The 21,682-nt window shown below is 38.7% G+C and overlaps 1 protein-coding gene across 1 annotated transcript in view; it reads right to left on the bottom strand.

The window, feature by feature from the left end:
- The window catches only part of pkd1 (polycystic kidney disease 1 (autosomal dominant)), a 92,540-nt gene that overhangs the window by 48,242 nt on the left and 22,616 nt on the right, over nucleotides 1–21,682 (bottom strand). The window contains exons 2-10 of the mRNA XM_015396359.1: nucleotides 17,696–17,767; nucleotides 11,923–11,991; nucleotides 10,999–11,070; nucleotides 10,113–10,240; nucleotides 9,515–9,765; nucleotides 8,032–8,292; nucleotides 5,701–5,869; nucleotides 3,666–3,846; nucleotides 1,327–1,544 (exon numbers count right to left, since the gene is read on the bottom strand). Of these exons, the coding sequence (XP_015251845.1) occupies nucleotides 1,327–1,544; nucleotides 3,666–3,846; nucleotides 5,701–5,869; nucleotides 8,032–8,292; nucleotides 9,515–9,765; nucleotides 10,113–10,240; nucleotides 10,999–11,070; nucleotides 11,923–11,991; nucleotides 17,696–17,767 (1,421 nt within the window). The remainder of the gene's footprint in view (nucleotides 1–1,326; nucleotides 1,545–3,665; nucleotides 3,847–5,700; nucleotides 5,870–8,031; nucleotides 8,293–9,514; nucleotides 9,766–10,112; nucleotides 10,241–10,998; nucleotides 11,071–11,922; nucleotides 11,992–17,695; nucleotides 17,768–21,682) is intronic.

Raw genomic sequence — 21,682 nt, 5'->3', positions numbered from 1 at the left:
GATTTAATTAGCAAAGACACAACACACACACAAAAAAAGATTTGGTGGCAACAGAGAATAAAAAAGTTACTAAGTCCACTTATGAAAACTCCTTGTGAGAACCCTGGATACAGGACAAAACTGGACATGGGGATGCAAACATCCAAAGGACTGCAAATATTAGACAGCAGGTTTCAAAACGAGTTTTCAAATGTCAGTGATGTCTTAAAGTGACAGAGTCAGCTGTTTTAAAGTAGAGGAACAAGCCTGCTCTCCTCCCTTCTTTTATCTGCTCCTCACTAAACCTGAGCCCATCAACCCACCTAAGCTAGGAGACCTTTGAATGGCAGCATGAGATCAAGGAAACAGGAAATTGAAATAATAATGTTGGATATTTCAGTGATATTATTGAGTAGATTTAGGCCACTTCTTTCTATTTTTCCTTAATCACAATGAGTCAAACCATCCCCTTGGGCTTAACTGCTATGGCCATGGGTCTGAGCTGGAATGCCAGTAAAAGTCAGTCCAATGGGACAAACAAAAGGAAACCAAGTAAGCACTGAAGCAGGGAATAAGAGAAATAACTAAAGAGGACATAAATGCACACATGAATAGCTGCCACAGCACCACTAAATGTAAACACAGCAGTAACAACTTGTTTAAGCTTTTTTTCATTAGACTTTCCCATTGTCATAGCTCTGACACAAAATAATTGTCCACCACAACTCCTAGCTTGAGCATTACAATTCTTCAAATGACCCTTAGATGGGATAAAACTATATATAAATGAATCTATTAAACTTAAAATGTAACTGAAGAAAATACCAAAGATGAAAATAAACATGCATTACAAGCCAAAACGGCATATTTAGACTTTTAGAAAAAAATCTTTATTTTTACCAATTTCTGAAATCATTCAAGTCTAGATGCACAAAGCACACCGCAGTTTGTTAGGTTATTTATCAAATAAATATGTCTACCTATTGACAATGTTAATGACAGTCAACAGTGCAGAGCTGGAATCTACTGTCTTGGTAACTACTTCAGGACCAATGGATTCTAAGAAAAACAAGTGGATGGCTACACTTCAGAATGTTAAATCAAATTCCTCATACAAGAACTAATCTATACAAATTGTGCTCTAATTATAAGAGAAGTGTTCAGAAATGGCGACCCAGACTGAGATTGATTAGATGTCATATTAAGGGTGCAAGCACAATTTGAATCTTTGTAAAATTCATTAAAAAATCAAGCCAGCATATAGAGGTTGTGGTGAACTGGAGAAAATTAGCATTTGTATTGAGTGTGTCTCTTTTGAATATGTTTGGTAATTGTCTGTAAGCATACCTTGGGGATTGTATTGGCAGACATAAGCCCTTTTCGAGTCACAGAGGTGTGAGCTGGTCTGACCGTTCTGATCGAACGACACACACACGTTTCCAGGAGAGATCGATGAGTGGGGCTGCTGGCCCTCTTCACCCTCCTGAGCTGCTGACCCGTTAACCCAGCGTAGCTTCCCTGGTGAGTTAACATCACTCAAGCCCAGCCAAATGCCTCGTTCCCTGCTGCAAAAAAACATCACCAATAAAAAAAAAAAAGTTTAAACCGAAATGCATAGAGAATTGAGCTTGCTTTCTTGTTCACAATACAGCAAAAGTAGACTTAAAAACTTCATTAAAAATCGATTGTGCAAGAGGCTTTAATTTATTTCTCAACTTGCTCAAAATTCAATGATTACTGTCAGAAAAAATACAACATTGTAATTGGTAATTAAGAGGATAAAACTGGGCAACAGTTAAATAAAGAACCTTGCAATCTCCTGAATAAATTTTAATTTTTTATGTTGTGAGGTGCCTACACAGCTTGATGAACACCCCACTCTCCTTTCCCGAACCACAACACAGATGAGCAAAAGGAAATTAACCTTTCTTTGACTATTGTGCAACAATATAAGATAATAATTTAGAAAAAACAGGCTTATCGAAAAGTGTCATATCACTAATAAAAATGTCTTATATAAGCAGGGGGTGGGTGGGTAGTGGAAGAGGAGACAGAGGACAGGCTTTTTTTTATTATTTACTCAAAACGAAGAGAGCAGGGCCTCCTGGTGGGATGTTTAGCTCTTAATGCAGCTGTGCTTTCACAGATGTCTTTCTTACAAAGTTCTTTAAACCAAACAGCAAACACTTTCCTCAGGAATATTCCATCCCACAAACCAAAGCCAGTCCAGAGCTTAACTCTTTACTCAAATGCACAGTTGATAGAGATTACAACCCGGACCTTTCATTGGGCTAATCTTTATACATAGAACATAATGCAGGAAATAACAATAGCAGATTATATGAGAGGAAAAAGAGAGTCTTAACACAACCAAATGATAACGAGAATAACAACAAGACGTAACTTTTATAAAAAATAAGAAAATATTTATCCAAACTTAACTGGACCCTGCAATTATGACTATATTCTTAGGAAATCCAATTTCAATTTAACCTACAGGCCTGATTACTGACAGACCAGTAGAATCGAAAATATCTTCAACTGAACCTGCTTGGCAGCAGGAAGTAGTAGAAAATAAAAAATAAAATCAAGCTCATCATAAATACGTTTCTCTTTCTCAGGCCACACTGACTGCAGTGTGTATAGAGAGGGTAGGATCCTGGTGTCTGCAATCAGTTCTATGATAACTATTCGAGATTTATGAAGTTTCATTTAAAATGTATTAAGACTGACACAAAGCTGCTTTAGAAATTATGAAATAAAACAATGCTATAGTATTTGCCAGCAAATACTATAGGTGTGGCATGACTTTTTTATTTACATCTAATTATTTCAGTCTTGCAAATGCAGAATACCTTCAAGATCTTGGTTTTTACTTATAAAACTTTGAATGTCAAACCTTGGCACAAATCTTAAAACTTTTACACCCCTGTGTACCTTGAAGCTCCATTGGGTTGAAAACTAAAGTTGATTCTCAGCAATAGGCCCAGATCTGTGGAATGCTCTTTTCTCTTTAGTTCTTAAGATTGGTGAACTCTGTTGAGGTTTTTTTTTTTTAAGAAACTAAAAACATCTTTTCACAATATACTTATAATTAACAATCCAATTATGTTTATGTTTTCAGATTTTATATCTACATCACTTGGTGATCTTTGTCTATAAAAATGGGTAATAAAGAAGTTTTACTTACTAGTAATTACTAACATATGGGTAGTTTGATGACAAAACCTTCCCTTATGATTAATATTTCCCACCCATTAAGAGGTTTAACAATGAGACAAATAGTCTAAATATACACCCATCTATCTGGAAGGTGTGTATTTTAAAGGAAAACTCTCCAAACCTTCTTCAGCGATTCTAAAATAATAACTTAACAGAGGAACCACATGTGTCTCTTTCCCCATGATGTAGACAGGATGTACTACCTTTTGTTGAACTAAATATTAATGTCCCACACTGTGTGAGAGAGCTGACAGGAAATTAGATTGTTACTGAAAAGCTTTCTACACATTCTGGCTATGTTTCATTTCTTTTACATAAATTACATAATTGTTTTGTACTGTTCAGATCTTTAGGAATAAGATGGAAAACAGTCCAAGTATTACAAACTATAAAAAAAAAAAAAATCACAGCAAGAAATTACTAAGGCCCAATTTCGTCCAGTCCTACGGACAAAGACAACTCACTGTGTGACCTTGCGTGCCAAAAGGTTGCGCAGTTCATCACTCCTAACCACAGCCAGATCCCCGTTGCGGCGCAAACACTGCTGTCGTGCATCCTTCCAGCTCAGCTCCTCTGGAAAGATGTGGAAACAGGTCGAGGACTTTCTGTCTAACACCCCTTCTCCCTGTGGACAGTCCGGTAAGGCTGAGGAGAAAACAGCAAACAGTTATGTGATTTCTCAGGCCATCTGAAATCCCAATAGCAACCTTTGTGGAAAAAGACAACTGCTTCTCCACTCAAAAAGAGATTATTAAAAAAAAAACACCCTCTGCGTGGTAAATCTGATAATAAGTATGCAGCACATCTTGTGCTATTAAACTACTGTCATCTTGAATATTGGTTATGAAGCAATCATTCAAATTTCCAAACAAAATCCAAATGTCAATAGATTCAAGAACACAAATACAGGTTGTTAACAACCTGCTTTAACCTTAGTTTAACTGCCACCTTATGATGGTGGAGGGGTTTTAGTACCCAGATGATGGCTCTGGAAGAGTCTCTCATGGCAAATAGGCTCTATGTGAGGTCAGATAAAGAGTGGTTTAAGAAACCCGTCTGACCATTATATGGACATGTCATGTGATTTGGCCTGATACAGCAGAGCTGGGACTCCACCCTGAAGTCAGGCCTGGGGTTAGGGTTCGCCGAAAGGGGCCTGGTGGTTCGGTTCCTCCTCGCAGGACCCGGCCAGGTCAAGCCCAAAACAGTGACACGAGGCGATCGCTTTATGGGCCCACAACTGGAAAGGCACCATGAGAGACTGGTGCAAAGAGGATTGGGCAGCATTCATAGGCAGAAGCGTTGGTGACCTAATCCACGGGTGGTTAAACTAGCCCTAGGGACTTGGAATGACACCTTAATGGGATGGAGGAAGCCCGAGCTTGTGGAAAAGGTGGAGCAATACTTGGCTCAGGAACCCAGCTCCTCTACAGGGGCTGGACTCTCTTCTACTACAGTTATTTGAAGGGAGAAACAGGGTGCTGGGGTGGGTTTACTTGCTTCACTCAAGGGATTCCATCATTCTGTTTGGGGGCTTCAATGTCTATGTGGGAAACGACAGTGACAACTCAAGGGACATGATCTGGAGGAAAGTTCTGAACCTGAGTTCCTAAGTGGTGTTTCATTATTGGACTTCACCGCAGGGTGACTGGGCACATCCTTAAATATAGGGTGAGGAGCTTGGCCTTCAAGCATGGGTTCTGAGCAGAGCTGCTCCCTCTCCACATTGGGAGGAGACAGCTAATGTAGCTTGGACCTCTGATCCAGATGTCCACTGGATGCCTTCCTAAGGAGTTATCCCAAGCAAATCCCATCAGGATAAGTCCCAGAGAACAGCCTAGGACATGCCGGAGGGACTATGTCCCTAAGCTGGCCCGAGAGTGCCACATGCTTCCAGCAGAGGAGCTAGATGTGGTGTCTGGGAACAGTGAAATCTGTGAGTTTCTGTTCAGACTACTGCCCCTGCTACCCATGTCGCAGGGCAGCATGTCCTAGAAATGAAAACCAAACAAAGCAAGTTGCTTTCCTGCAGGAAAGGAAAGAGAGAGAACAGACAAAGATAGAGACCCCATGAAAACTCTGCAGTCTACTCTGCCAGAACCTCTCTCTTCTGCTGCTTTTATTATTGGACTTCAAAGGAATAACAGGATTGGTCAGAGTTTTACACATGAGAGAGCATGACAGTTCAACAGAACATTCCTAGAAGGCCAAATACCTGTAACTTAAAATAAAATGATAACATATAAATTTTTCTAACAAATATCATGGCAAACAGGTAAAGGTTTTAGATTTAAATAAAGTAACACTGTGCGATTTTTTTCACGCAGCAGCTGCTCACATTGTACGACTAACCGCAAGGTTTAGTCAACAACTGCAATGCACTGATCTAAAACTATGGAAAGTGCTTTTGCTGATTTCTATATTACCTTTAGTATAAAGTATTTGGAGATTAAGCATGTTTGTGAAAGGCAAATGTTTAAAGTGGTATTTCTATTTTACCTGTGGCAACCTGGACGTCATTCTTTGAAATTGTCCAATTCACATCTAAGTTGATTCCACCCCAACTGACAAGAGTGACCTCCAGACTCTTGTTAGCCACAACGGATGAGGGACAGTGCAGCTCGAGTTTGGGAGGAAGAGCAACAGTCACGTCTGTGCGTGCCACAACCTAAATAACAAACAGAAATGCAGGTGCGTATATGAAAAAGTATTAAGGAAAAAACACAGAAGTTCACATCCATTAGAGCCTTAAGTATCGAAATCAAGTAGTTTATTCAAATTGGTGATATAACACATGTCGCTTTAATGTACTTTTAATAAGATGATTACATGCAGAAGTTTTAAATTACTGAATAATTTGATTAAATTTAAAGAGGATGATAAAAATTTGATTATCTACATTTATTTGGTAAACGATTCTATTGCAAGTTGCACTTTGACCTCACACATTTTTTTTTTAGCAATTTACAACCTTCTAGTGTAATATTGGTTAGATAGCTAATGACTAGCCTTAGCAGAAACGTAAATGTTGTCCTTTTAAACTGATTGGTTTTGTCATGGACCATTTACCAGTCAGTTTAGGAAAAACTTTCCATTACTGCTTCATCTATTCAGAATCAAGTGTGGATAGTTTGGCATTATTGTCCTGCTGGAACATCAAGGGCTATGCTGTTGATTTCAGTTAAAGTTCTTGATTTTGTGGTAGCACTCTGTCTAATTATACCATTTTTTTTGTGCAATATACTAGGACTATGGGCTGCAGAAAGCCCCGAAGTGGGATGTTGCCACCGCCGTGCTTGATAGTAGGTACAGTACAGTGCAATAATCTTGGGTTTAAACCCCTTTGAACAGTTATATTGTAGTTATCTGCAAGGGCGTAGGTTTGATCTCAACTTTGTTAGGGACACTATTGGTCATAAGTTGAATTGGTCTGATGTCAAAAATATGCATGCTCCTTTTTTTTATGCTTGACGTGAGCATCAGGGCGCATTTCGTTTAAAGAGAAAACAGCATTTTTTGCTGCATTTATACAAATTTTATAAGCACTACACACACTAGATGCTGTTTATCGATGTTTGAAGCATCAGTTGCTCTGAATAATGTGAAATTGGGACAACTTAACCCTTTGAAAAGGGTTACATTTGAACTTATCAGTGACTAAGAAGAAAAGTAAATATGTGCCTTTTTAACCAAATATAATCTAAATATCAGGTGTTTTCTTTTGTAGAAATAGAATTGTGCAGAGGTAAACAGAGGTAAAACCCACTCTTATTTTTTTATGTGATATGCTGATATTCTCTGTATTGTAAAACAAAGTAAAATAACATTCTAGGGACTGGAAATAGATTTATTGTATTTACATGGGCGCGGGAACTATAAGAGGAACTGACACTGATCATTTAAAATAATAACTTAAACACAAGTTGTGAGAAAAGAACTGACTGCTGCAACAACGCTGTATTTTAAACTATAAACATGTTGTTCACATAGGTAGGGACAAGTAGGTCGGGCCAAAATTTTGGTATGGGACATGTCCCTACGGTCCCTATGCAAACCTACGCCCATGGTTATCTGTGTTGGTGTAACTCTATGGTCCGTCCACTAAAGGGATGTAGCATTCAGTCAAATTTGAGAGCATCTATTCAAGGGGGAAACGACTTCTCTATTGGTTAAAAATTAGTCATTTATATTACAATGACTTGCATTTTCTGACAAACTAACAAAATGGTGGCAATTGCTACCATCCTGAATGTAGAAGCCATTTTTCTTACGGTTCAGGCCATTATGAAACAGTTAAAACCTGAAGACAACAGGATGTTCCAACATGAGAACACATGCTAAAAATGAATCTGAAAGAATACCATTGGAAAGCCTTATCCTTATTATATCATAAATATGTGAATTATACTCAAAAGGGCATTCCAGTGCCAGGAAGTCATATCAAATTAAAATAAATTGGTCAAGAAGAGTGGTCATATATCCAGACTGATTTTTTTTTTTAGAAACACACATAAAGGAGTTTAGGGGCAACATAAAAACACCAAATTGTGGTTTGGATTTAAGTACTCATTTAAGCTTTTGTTATAATTTTTTGAATAAAGAGGAGAAACTCTAATTTCATTTAAAGTTTGGAATCTTCGGTAATCCATCTAGGTTTCTAGTCTGACTAACAATTATTTAAAAAATGTATTTCCAACAACCATAGTGAGTAGACCCCGATAAGTGATAAGTGCAGGTCCAAAAAGGAGACCATATGGTCTTCTTATCTGTAACTAGACAAAACCAGTACAAGCAATAAATGAGACATTTTCCAAAACATTTCTCTCTAACCTCCTTGTGTCCAGCCACAGCCTTCAAACTGACTTTGTAACGTCCTGGAATTGCAAACTTGTGGGCTGCAGTGGTGACACCCATTCCTGTAGTGTTGACCTGAGGCGTTTGATCACCAAAGTCCCAGAAAAGGGTCACGGGCGTGACAGAGGACGTGGCGGAGAAAACGATTAGGTTGTGCACGCTTTGGAGCGGGAGAGGCCTCACTGAGACGGAGAACTCCACCGCAAACACATCACGGGCCAGAGTCCACCCACATTTCTGTCGAATGGACGAAAGTATGTGAGGAAGTGGAGGTTTTGGTGTTAATACAGACAAGAGTTTTAAAGGCAAGTTAAACTAGGACCATCAATAACAAGGTCAATAAAAGTGCTTAGCAGAAAAAAACAGAGATAAGGAAAAACAGTAAACCAGGACAAGACAGAAAGAGCAATAATAAATTTTTAAATATCATGTTTTTGGAACTGATGTAAGCCAACAGTTCCTGCAAGTTTAAGGTTTATAAGGAATTTGTTGCAGAACTGAGGAAAACAAAATGCAGCCCGAGGGCCTACATGGTTTAAGCAACTCCAAAATACGTAAATTTAACCCAAGGCTAATTACGGTACATTTATAAAAAGTGCAAAGATCTAAACCACTAAAAACAGCAGAAAACAGATTTTTGTCCTCTGATTTGACAGAAATCTCTCTATTTTGTCAGTGTTTTAAAATTATATTCATTGTTTTGAGAAGAAATTGACCTAGAAACAGTAGAACAGAGAAATACAAAACCTATCGTCCTAATAAATGTTTAGAAATGTAATGATATATATAGATCTTAATATAAAATATGGACATTTTTATCTGGCATTTTTAGTAGAAAAAATTATATCTCTGGCCTTCTTTGCATTAAACATTTTGCCCCAATTCTAGTGCATCATAATTTGTGTAACGAAGAATTTTTATAGTTACTCACCAAAATCATTATACCATTATAAAAAACGGATATCCAACATTATTTAAATCATTCCAAAATAATAAAGAAAAAATAAATCTTACTGCAAGGACAATTAAGCCCCAACCTATCATTAGGTACTTAACTCTGGACATTAAAGCAACCCAACCAAACGGCCTGGAGGAGCTTCCTCTAAGTTTTCTTGACTAAAACTAGCAATTTTATAATGACACAAAGCAGCCTGACAAAAAAAACATGAAAAAATACAGAACAGATGAGGTACAAAGTTAAAAAATCAAGAACTATTTTTCCTTATAATTGTTCAGAAATGTAGGAAAAATCTTATAAAATCCTTTTTATACTACAAAATTAAAGATATGAGCCCATGATAACCTTTCAGTAATTTTAAAACAACAGAATCTTTAACCACTGTGTTCTGACAAATAAGAAAGATGAGGACTCTATATATGACTTTATAGTGATTCAGCATCACTATAAAGTTAAAAGAGTATCAAATCATATGTAGGATCAGAAGTGTTTGAAGTGTACCTTCATCACTTGGCGATCGTTGCAGGCAGCCGAATAGTGAGATCCGCTGATGAAGTTGGGCTCGTTGTTTGTGCTACACAGACACTCATGCCTTTCTCCCAAGCCCCCATAGAGATGCGACAAACCAAAACACACGCTGTTACACTGTTCACGTGTGTAGTTCCCTGGTTTAGAGTAGGTGAAGATTACAAGCTCACTTCCACCTCCTCCTCGACTGCTGCTGTCCTCAAGACAAGCGGCGTAGCTAAGACCTGAACCAAAGACAGAGGACTTCAGGATTTCTTATTTTACCAGCAGAAAATGTTAGACAGTCAAGAGTGTATTTCTTTAAAGCTTAAATGCACAGTCACAGGTATTTGTAGACAAGAGCTAACGCAGCTGAACAAAGAGTGGATGGGAATGGGCTGCTGCAAAATCAATACATGGTCAACTTTGTCTTATTTTCTGCGCCTTTTTTCTTTCTATTTAGCATCTTCAATTGATATCAACCATGCATTCTTACAAATACTGCCTGGAGACAAGAAAAGCTGTTAAACTATTTGTTTTGAGCCTCTAAAAATGCTGTGTAATACTTAAGATAAACATTTAGATGTCTTACCACAGGTTTCCAGGCTAAGGTTGCAGAGCTTGGCATCAGGGGGTCGGACTTGGACTCCCTTTTCCTGCAGCCACCTCACCAGTCGGAACAGCTTACAGTCACACTCAAAAGGATTATTGCTTAGATCACTATAAAAACAGACAGGCAGGGTTAGAGCGACCAATAGATAAAATACATATAAAATTTGAAAAAATACATAAAAAGCTGTTTAAATTTATGTTTCAGGTTGATTATCAAGCACAACAAAATACGAAAACAAAACAAAAAAAAAAACTTTTCAAACCCAACAAACATACCAAGCTCTAAACCTCTCACCAAACACTGTTTGACCCATTGTTCTGAAAGTTAAAAGAGCATTATAAACCTGCAAAATTACAGAACTATGGTTGTCCACCTAAGCTAGAAGACCAGGGAAGGAGAGCATTAGTCATGCCGGCTACCGTTCATTCTTCCTGTCCGCTGAACTGCTGCTAGTTTTACTCACATGCCTGGAAGATGTCTAGTGCTACTACCACAGATGATCTCGCTCTCAAAATGGAATTGAGTGATTCGGATTAGCTAGCTGAATGAATAGAAGAGGTAGAGCGTACCCACCTGATGCCCCGTAAAGAATAAATTATGAACAGTTCAGTTTGTGCCTTCAAGTTGTTGCCCATAGGAAGATGTTACTTGGATATAACCTAATAAGGTTATGTTAAAATTATCCCAAAAAAAAAAAAATGGAATTTAAAGTGTAATAAAATGATATAAATATAAATATTTGGGTGAAATATCTTTGTGAGAGTGCACTATTTTAGGGAGATTATTTAAAAAGGAAATCTCTATATTTTCTTGTGGTAGTTAAAGAGGTAAAAAAAAAGAGAGCCGGAACAAAAAAAACACTTACATTTGTGTTAGGTTACATAAGTTGTCACATATCCTTTCTTCTATGGTGGTGATTTGATTGTCGCTCAGATCTCTGGAGGCAAGAACAGAGAAATCACTTTTGACATTAGAACAAAACGTTGCCTTCTCTCTCTTTTTAATTGCACTGCTTAATTACTGTCACATTGTCATTTTCACAAGATCAGTGATGTGTAGGTTTCTCAAGAATGAAAAAAATGAAAGTAGTCCTATGATCAATGACTCAAATACTTTGTCCTGATTCATTTCAGTTTATAGTTATTAAAAGTTTTAGATTTTCTTTTGCTTGAAAGAGGAAATTATCATTGTCTTTAGACAGAAATGGCAGACGGCATTATCAAGAAAACACACAAAATTTTTAAAACTATGCTAAAGAGTTCTCTCTTCATCTATCAGTGTAAAACATCCTACATTCTGTCCTGTCTCTCCTTTCCTCTGCACTCACTTCTCTCCTCTCTCCTCCTAAAAGCTGAATAATGGGCTCGTTGTGTGGTGGTTTGGATGGAACTGATGGAAACCATCAGAGCTCAACCTCATCACGCACACACATGCACACACACACATACACACACAAACATGTGCTTAAATGTCCATTCAATGAGTGGAAAAAGAAAGGTAATGCATGAAAAAGATGGAAAGATGAAAAGAGGGAAGGAGTGGGAGCCTGGAGCAGTAGGTTGTAATTGAACTTAATCGCAGCGTGATTAGCATGTGTGAGCACTATGTGAGGCTGTTTTAAAGCTCTGTGGTCCCGCTAACAGACCTCTGGGATTTCAGCCTACTTAAATCCAGACTAAACCAAGATTTTTCTTCCTCTCCACTATTTTTATCTTCCTCATCCTCTTCTCATTTCAATCCTGCGACTGACAGCTTCATACCCCCCCCTCCAATTTAACTCAATACTCACAGAACTGACAGTGGCCCACAACAGAACACACCTCTGGGGAAAACATTGATCCGGTTTCCTTGTAGGTACCTGAGAAGGAGATACCATGTTTACATTGGAAGGTTCTCACAGGGATTGATAAAACCTTCAGTACTTGAGCCATCCCTCATTTTTTAGCTTCTTATTTCTAAACCAGAATTTCTTTTTAAGGTCTTCAGCATCTTTTTGCCTTCTGAAACATATAATTTAGTCATGTTTTAGCCACACAATGCAAAAAGGAACCAAGAAGACAAGAAAGAAATGTCCATCTGAAATAAATTTTCAGGATGACTTAAAGAAAATGACCACAATATTTCCAATATACCTTGGAAGTCAAGTACAACTGAAATATAACAATATAAACAGTAAAGGTACAGGTAAAGGTAAACCACAACCTTTATTCATTTATACAACCAGAAACTCTATTATGAAAAATCTTAAAATGAAAATAAATCATAATGTTCAATATTCAGAGAGGGTATATAAAACCGGCATACAGCTACCGGTACCAAAATACTGTTATATTTCATCCCTACTGACCGCCAGAGGGCGGTGCTGAAAGCACTGAATGTTCCCTTCGGGCATGCGCAGTTCGAGTAATTATACCAACAGAGTCACACCTGTGACACCGAATGACCACTCAGAAGCTATATAGCCTGGTGTCATCCTTTGCTCTGCTCCTTTTTTATTCTTGCAAGCGGTTCGCTAGCTTCCCCGTTGTTTAAAGCCCCTGTCTCTTGCTAACTGGAGCTGCGGTTATTCTCCGCCCTCCCAGGGCTGCAACAGGTCGATTCTGAAGATTATGGAAGGTAAGAGAGTTTGTTTGCTGGTGATGGTAGCGTCCGTGCCCCCTTTCCCGGCTTTTTCTTACAATTTTACCTACAGCTTCGTGCCGTTTTGTTTTGAACTGGTGACGGCAGCGATTTCGCCCCTACTCCCAGTGTGAACAACTTCATTGCCGAAGTTATATAGGGCTAATGTAGTTAGCTTCTTTAGTTTGTCGGTGTTATACCTGGTGACGGCAGCAGTTTTCGCCCCGTCTCCTAGTATATGCTCTACTTTTGCAGCCCTTTTTTCACCGGTCTGCGCTCTTATAATTACTGACGGCAGCGGTTTTTTCTCCCTCTCCCAACCAAGTGTAGTCAACTTCGCTTGCCGAAGTTGGAGACGGCTAAAGTTGTTAGCCCTTTTTGGTTTGTTTGCAGCCTTTTTCGTCGGTCTGCTCTGTTATAAATGGTGACGGCAGCGTTTTTCGCCCCCTCTCCCAATATCAACCTTTTTTACAGCCTTTTCGTTAGTCTGCTCTCTTAATTGGTGACGGCAGCGTTTTTTGCTCCTATTCCCAACTTAAGTTACCATACAGCTAACATTGTTAGCTTTTTCCCAGTATCGGCTGCCTTGTGCTCGCAGTGTCTTTTGTTTATCTGCTATAATTGGTGACGGCTGCGTTTGCGCCCCCTCTCCCGATTTTAGATAATTTTCTGTTCTTTAAGCCTTGTCGGCCTTCAACATGGATGGCTCTCACAGCTGCATGGATTGTGGGGCTGCCCTGCAGGCAGAGGATGGCCACGACCTGTGCCCTACCTGCCTTGGACGTGAGCACCTTTTGGAGGCGCTGTCTGAGAACCCCTGCATGAACTGCAGCTTTATGTCCCATGCAGTGAGGGTTTGCTCGGTTGGCCCAGTCATGCCCCCAGGAGGGCTTGGACCTTCCGCCCTCTGGGCAGGTGGTTCCCCCCAAGCGTTCTAAGCGCCGTGGTGGGACCACGGCATCTGTGCCCATACTGACCGCCAGATCTGCCATTGCCCCCAATGGTATTCCCTAACCGGGATGGCGGGTGCACTGGGCCAGGACGCACTGGCTCATCCATGCCCGCAGGTTCTCCTTTATGCTTTTCCACCCCTCTCGATGATTTGGCCAACTCTACGAAGGGTTCTCGAGCAGGGCCACAGAGTGTTGCTGGTAGCTCCCTTCTTGCCAGCGCAGCCGTGGTTCCCGCTGCTTTGGAGTCTGTGTCACGGTACTCCATGGCGTCTTCCAGCAAGAAGGGATCTGCTGTCTCAGTTGGGAGGACAGATATGGCACCCCAAACCTCTTTTCTCAGTGGTGCTCTGCCCACAATGAGAATCCGGTTTCCTGCTCGGTGCCCACTATCTTGAAGTTCCTCCAGTCTCTCCTTGATAAGGGCCGCTCTCCTTCGACCCTTAAGGTGCATGTTGCAGCAATTTCATGTCTTCACCGATCTGTCGACAACCGTACAGTGGGGCGCCATGAACTGGTTTCACTCTTTCTGCATGGTGCTCGTAGGTTATGCCAGCGGCCGGCTCCACGAGCCCCAGATTGGGATCTGCCATTTGTTCTCACAGCTCTGTGCCACCCTCCATTTGAGCCTTTGGCACAAGCAGAACTCAAGTGGCTTTCCTGCAAGACTGCTTTCCTGATGGCTATCATCTCAGCTAAGAGGGTCAGCGAGCTACATGCTCTCTCTGTCAGCCCTAGGTGTATCAGGTGGGATCCAGATGGCTCTGGTGTTACCCTGTGGCCTAATACTGCATTTGTGCCTAAGGTGTTGTCTCCTTTTCACCGTAACAAGCCATTGCGACTGGCTCGGTTTCAGCCTCAGCCTGGTGCAACTGAGAATGAGTCTGAGTTTTTGTGCCCAGTAAGAGCGTTGGAGGCGTACATTGCAGCCACCGCCAATCTGAGACGTGCTATGGGGGTCCAAGGTTAGGCTGTCCTCTTTCTAAACAGCGTCTGTCCCATTGGATTGTGAGTGTCATCTGCCACGCCTACGCTGCAGGTCACTGCTCCCTGCCAGTCGGTGTGAGAGCACATTCCAGCAGGAGCGTCACCGCTTCCTGGGCGGCTTTGAGAGGGGTTCCGCTGGAAGCAATATGTGCTGCTGCTTCATGGGCTTCCCCAACCACCTTCACCAGGTTCTACAGTGTCAATGTGGCTGCCCCTCATCCCTGAGGTCAGGTCCTTTTACAAGGTTCTGCTGGGCCTCCTCAGTGAGGTATGTGCTCAGGATTCCTTGTGACATTGTTGGCATTAGTCATTCAGTGCTTTCAGCACCGCCCTCTGGTGGTCAGTAGGGATGAAATAGAACGAAAGTTACGTATGTAACTACGGTTCAATGAATCCCGGATGACCGCTAGAGCTTCTCTGTCACCCAGAATCCTTGCGTTTGCGAGAAGATTCTGTAGGAGCAGAGCAAAGGATGACACCAGGCTATATAGCTTCTGAGTGGTCATCCGGTGTCACAGGTGTGACTCTGTTGGTATAATTACTCGAACTGCGCATGCCCGAAGGGAACATTCAGTGCTTTCAGCACCGCCCTCTGGCGGTCATCCGGGATTCATAGAACTGTAGTTACATGCGTAACTTTCGTTTCATTCTATCAAGATCTTAAACTAAACAATACAAAGAGGAAGTTGACATTTTAAACATTTAAAGATTATGTGTCAAATTAAAGCCTGTAAGCTGGATCTGACCCACAATGTCATCCACCGTTAAAAAAAACAATATGATGCCATAAAATAAAGCCGTACGTTTTATTACAGTGTACGACGTGTCTAAACTGCTAAATAAATGGTAATAATATTATCATACCTACTGAACTTTTGCACGTTTTTCCCGAAGACATTTCAACACCTATCCAGGAGTGTTTGTGGGAGCTCACATAAAAAAAAAATCTATATTTGGAAGTTCCAACTGCATCCCAATTAGTCCCAATTGCATATTCCTCTGGTGCAAACCAACAGAAATGACAAAGACTCCTGGGTAGGTGTTAAAATGTCTTCAGAAAAATTGAGGGAAATTCTGTTTACCTCTGATTTAAACCTGTTTTGTGGTTGCTCTGATCAAAAGAATATTGCTGATTAATGTAAATAACATAAAGATTTGTAAAATAACTAGCTAGCATAGATTGGAAAATTATGGTCAACTTTATTTGTTTTGTACACCTTTATTTCCTATTATTTTTAGAATTTTAGGTAATAATCCATGAAAGAGAAGCACATAATTTTGATGTGGAGGGATTTATATATGCTATATACATATGGTTTTAAACTTTTATTTTTAAAACCATATGTATGATTTAAAATTATTGCATACATATCAGTTTAACCCCTGATCAGCTGAAACTACTAAAAGCAAAAAAACCCCAAACAAATCGCTTTATTTATAATTTCAGAATATATTGTCCCTAGGCTTATCAATAAGTGAGGCAACAGTGATGATAAAAACCCTTGGTATAACTTAATAGAAAAGGCAGGTGCAGTACCTAAACTAGTTTTAAAGTCTTGCTTCAGTATAAATTTAGTTATGCTTCAATCAAGATAAAATAAAAAAATTAGGATTTTTTTCTACTTCCATCATTAGTGAACAAAAATATATTCAATTTCTCAAATTAATTAGATTTGATTTTGTTCTAAACCTAAAAGAAAACAAAAGTACGGATATTTAGTTAGATACCTTTGTTTACAAAATAAGGTGGAACAAGTAAGGATGCCAAATGCCTTAAAAATAGCTTACATGAACATTTATAATCACTTAAAAAAGGTAAAATGTGGAGATTTAGTTTTATTTATGTTTAAGATTGTCTCCAAATTTGAGAATAAAACATGTTGAATTCACTTTAGAATGTGTCACAGTTCTGGTTCTTTTACGTTTTCTTTAAAGTATTCAGTTTTACTTTGCTCCATGTTTTCTAGTTTTAGAGGTTTAATTCTTATTTTGTTGTGTTTTCTGGTTATTTTCAGATTTTTATTTGTCGCTCTCTGCTGCCCTCTTGTGTTCTCCTTTTTCCCTAGCTCCTTTCCTGTCTCTGCTCTGTTCACACCTGCTCCCAATCTGCTCGTTAGTCCTCTCTTTGTTTCAGTCTCCCATAAATACTCTCTCTGTGCAGTTCTTCGGTGCTGGTTCCTCGCCTAACTTCCTCAAACTCCATCTCTCTGAGTCTTCCTCCTCGTGATAGTTTCCCCCCTGATGTCTCCATGGTTTCTGTTTTGTTTGGACTTTTTTCATGCTTGATTTTTGGATTTTTGGACTCCTGCCTCAGTTGTTTGTTTTCACTTAAATCATCAAGAAACTCACCTCTGCCTCACTGCCTCTGCATTTGGGTCCTCAAACCTCAACCAAATTCTGACAGAATGTTTAGATATCACAAAATAATTTTTTTTCCACCAGCACCTGAAAGCGACATTAGCATCTAAGTGAACGAAATGGAGATTCTTTTGCTTTATGTGATTATTAGTGTTTGGGAACATACAGCGAGCTATTTAGACACTAGCAGATTTTTTTCAAATAAGTGAGATGTTTGCATTCACCATGACATTGTTCCATCTTAATTATTCCGTTCAGAGCAGAGCACTGATGTACCTGATTTCTGGTGAAATTCATTGAACAGAGCGCTTTGGTCCCATTCCTTTTTCCTATTTACTGTGGCTGCATAAGAAACTTTAATGTTCTCACAATAGCAGACATTTGTCAAAGCTGGGAGTCCTTTTTTGTGTCGCTTTTTAAGCTGCATTACAACATGTTGCAATGTTGTTTTCACATAAAATAAATTAACTGATAGTAGAGCACCAGATGTTTTAACAAATACCTGTGATTTCTAGATCTGATAATTAATTTGCACGGTGGACTTCTCGGTCATATTTGAGCAGGAGTGTAAAGGAATTTGTGTTTCATCACAATAATAAATGCATAAATAAGTCAAAAAGATTATTACAGGAAGGAGTGTTTACTTACAGGGTTCGGAGCCCAGTTAGACGATCTAGCAGGCTGGTATCAAGGGAGGAGATGTGGTTCTTGGACAGATCTCTGTGGGAAAAAAAGCGATATGTCCGCGGTTAAAATAGCTCCATACACATGTATTGACTCACAAAGACAATATCATCAGTTGCCAAAGGTCAATAACAGTTTGGAATATTTATTCCTGGTTATAATAAACCCATATAACCAGAACAGTAAAACATACTGAAATGTTTAAGTCATACAAATGGAAATGGAGACAAACAAACCTGAAATGCAAATATGTGAGCTAGAGGGAGGAGTTAAAGACTCATCTGCTTTTTGTGACTACTCATAACACAGATGTTTCTATTGAAATATTATTTAACTGTAAGATGACATTAATCCATCCATCCATTTTTCTGTCAGGCTTATCACGAGGGGAGCTGCTGCCTATCTCCAGCTGTCTAAGGGCGCGAGGCAGGGTTCACCCTGGACAGGTCGCCAGTCCATCGCAGGGCACATGACATAAAGATGACATTAAAAACAACTAAATATTTTCACTAAAACTTAATGGGGAAGTCTCTGGACTTAAAACTTAAAACTGGAACAACAAGAGTAAGCAAGGAAGACATTAACTCCTCACAAGCACGTGCTCTTAAGCATTATTATTCATGAAGACAGCTAATTATATATATCTGCTTTATCATGTTCTTTGACTCTGTTCCTAAAGAATAAATAATTCATTAATCACATACTCTTAAATGTTGTTTGTTAGTTATCAGTGAAAAGAAGGGGAGATCAGAGCCAAGCAACCAGAACAACTGTTGAGGGTTTAGTATGGTACTGAAAAAATAGACCAACCGAGTAAGATTGTTCTTTTCAGAACATCCGTTTTCTGATGAGCAAAAACTACCATCCACTTTCACAAAGGAACAAGCACTATGTTATCTTGAGCTACGTAACTTAAGAATATTAATAATCAGAGGTAGTAAGTAACGAAGTACAAATACTTTGTTACTGTACTTAAATACACCTTTTAGGTATCTATACTTTACTCCATTGCTTATTTTTCTTTCTACTTCTGACTTCTACTCATTGCGATTTCTACAGAAGTATCTTTACTTCCTATTCCTTACATTTTTAAAACAAACGTTACTTGTTACTCTTGGCTTCGGTTTAATGTTTATAAATGTTTATTTCACTGCAGTATCAATACTTCTACTTAAGTAACAAATGTGTGCACTTTTGACACCACTGCAAATAATCAGCATTTATTTTCTTTATTAGTCTACTGGGTTACTGTGCCAAAGCGCCGTAACCACATTTCTGCTCATGATCATGTAACAGGAATACAAGCTGCTTTAACACAGTTTAAAAAGGCAAGCTTAAAAGAAAAAACCCAATTATTGTATAATTATTGCATATCTTGATCAGTGTAGATGCAATAGTTATTTGTTTATTTATTTATATAGTTTTAATTATATGACATAACATCTTACAGTATGATAGGTCCACTTGGTATCCTGTTATGAGGACATACAGATCAAAATTCCACAGAGCAATACAATTACTGTATACAGAAATATTTCAATTATATTGAAAGATTTGAATTCCGATGTGTTAGATTTTGGATTTTTAACCTTTAAATTCAAAGTTCACAATCTGTTCTAGCTATAGTACAGTGTAATATAACACAACGGTAAAATGTATAAATCAGTTAATCATCGAGAAAAAAAAAAAAGAAACAGAAATGTCAACTCAGCTGATTCCAGTCTATATTTTCCTGTCAGGAAACCACAAACTCTTTCAATCAGGAAATCTAGAGTTGCCTCAGCCCTGTGAATATTAAATTGATTAATACCATGAAAATGACTGTAACGTCACGTCTTATTCATATTTAGAAATAAAGCACCAAAGATTTTCACTGTCCTCTGCTTATATGAGATTAAGTGATGGGGTAATGGGTTCAGGAGGGAAGCTCTGATCCTGTTCCTCTACCCAGCAGCACTGATCAGTTTATTCACAGAAATTCCAACTGTTCCCAGGCCAGATAAGAAGTATAGGTGCTTGGGAAGCACTTTATCAGGAGAAGTCTTGATCAGTTGCCAGGACTGTCAGGAGTTGATGCTCCTCATTCTCTACACAGGAGACTCATTTCAGCCCCTTATATCTGAGACCTTATTCTTTCAGTTTGTCATTTACAGCTTTTATATTCCATCTGGCGTTTCCCCTAGTTCCTAACATTCTGGCTGACTATAGGTGGAAGTGTATGGCACATATTGCAAGCTTACAACGCAGCACAATATTTAAACATAGAAAACAGCTGTTTCCAATTTGTTTCCAAGAGTTTCTAAAAATATGTTGACTGTAATGAAATTTAGGGTTTGAATCACATGATGTCTGAAGATGTTTATAATTGTGAATCGTCCAGTATGCACTGACATTTGTCCAACATGTTTTTCTGTCTGTAATTATATTTCTTTTCTAGGTAAATGGTGTGGAAATTTAGGTTGTGCAAAGGCATACTAAAATCACATAATTTCTAATTTGTACGCAAAGGCATACATTCTTACCTGATTTTAATCACTATAGATCATCAATTACAAATCTTATACAAAAAGAAAAAAAAGATTGTCTTTTGAAAAGACTTATAATGTAAATAAGAAAAAAAAAAAAATGTGCATGGAATGTAGGATGTAGTATCAACATTATGTGCAGCTTGTGCTAAAGCTGTCTATGAAGTTGGCTGAAGGTTTCAATGATTTTTAACAGGGATGTTTAGTGTTTGCCTGCAGGGGACGGTTACTTTTATAGCTTTGGAAATTAAACTATTCGAGCCTATTTGTTTTCGATGTAATGTTCCTGTATAGTTTTACTGATGGAAGTAGAGCAAACAGTGCATTGCCCAGGTGTGCAGGATCTGTAGTGATGTATCTGTCCTGTTTCTGGATTGCTTTAGCATAAACCGAGTCCAGATGTAGCAGATGTTCTCAAGACCCATGGTAGGTCCATCTTCTCCTGTGCGGTGCAGCCCTCATACCACATTAAGACAGATGATGCTTTCAGTTGTGGCCCTATAGAAAATATCACTGTTTACATCATCAGGCTCTTTTTGTTTATTTGTTCCTGCATTAGAATTACATCGTTACCTGCTCCAACCACAGTGTTTTGCTGATAAAATGACTATTAGTATAAAGCTAACACTCTAAATGAATAGTGTGAATACATTTTATAGCAAATACAATCTCAATTCAACAAAACAACACAGTATACAAAAATAGTAAAGTAACAGGAACACAAGGGAAAAAAAGAAGGAAGAAATTAAGAAAGAAAGAAAGAAAGAAAGAAAGAACAAAAGAAAGAATCTTGAGTTTAAAATTGCCTTTATTAACAATCCAGCAATCAATATAACAAAATAGTGTTAACAAAATAAAAACATCAAAAAGTAAAAACTAAAGATTCTTCAATGAACACAAAACTCCATTAACGCCCCATTTAATTACAAAAACATCTATGCTCTTTGTCAACTTAAAAAACTCAAATTATACTCAAAATAAAACAAAAGCATCTTCTGTTTGATGACCATTCATTTTTTCCCCTTGATATCCATATTGCTAGTTTTGACATTCCAGAAATGAAATTTAAAAACATATGAACAAATGTTTTCTTTGTACAATACCATGGACCATAAATAAAAATACAGCTAGAGAACTCTACACTAACACCACTAAAAAAACGATACAAAAGAACAAAAAGAGGATTCAATCTTAAACATTCAACAAAAACATGATGCAACGCTTCCTGCTGCAGACAAAAAGGAAGGTTAACACTAGTGCTGGGGTTAAGGTGTGCCAGATACCTTTCTGTAGCTATGGCCCCATGTACAATCCTCCACTGGAGGTCATCCACCCTTTTTTTAATAGAGGGTTTGTACAGGGACCACCAACAGCCTCTTGGGGTAAAGCTGGAGTCAAAAACCTCAGTCCACTCTGACACCCTCAC

The sequence above is a fragment of the Cyprinodon variegatus genome, unplaced genomic scaffold, assembly GCF_000732505.1.
Source record: "Cyprinodon variegatus isolate N-32 unplaced genomic scaffold, C_variegatus-1.0 Scaffold792, whole genome shotgun sequence".
Lineage (NCBI taxonomy): Eukaryota > Metazoa > Chordata > Actinopteri > Cyprinodontiformes > Cyprinodontidae > Cyprinodon > Cyprinodon variegatus.
Note: the sequence above shows the minus strand (reverse complement) of the source record. Positions and strands in the feature narration are given on the sequence as shown.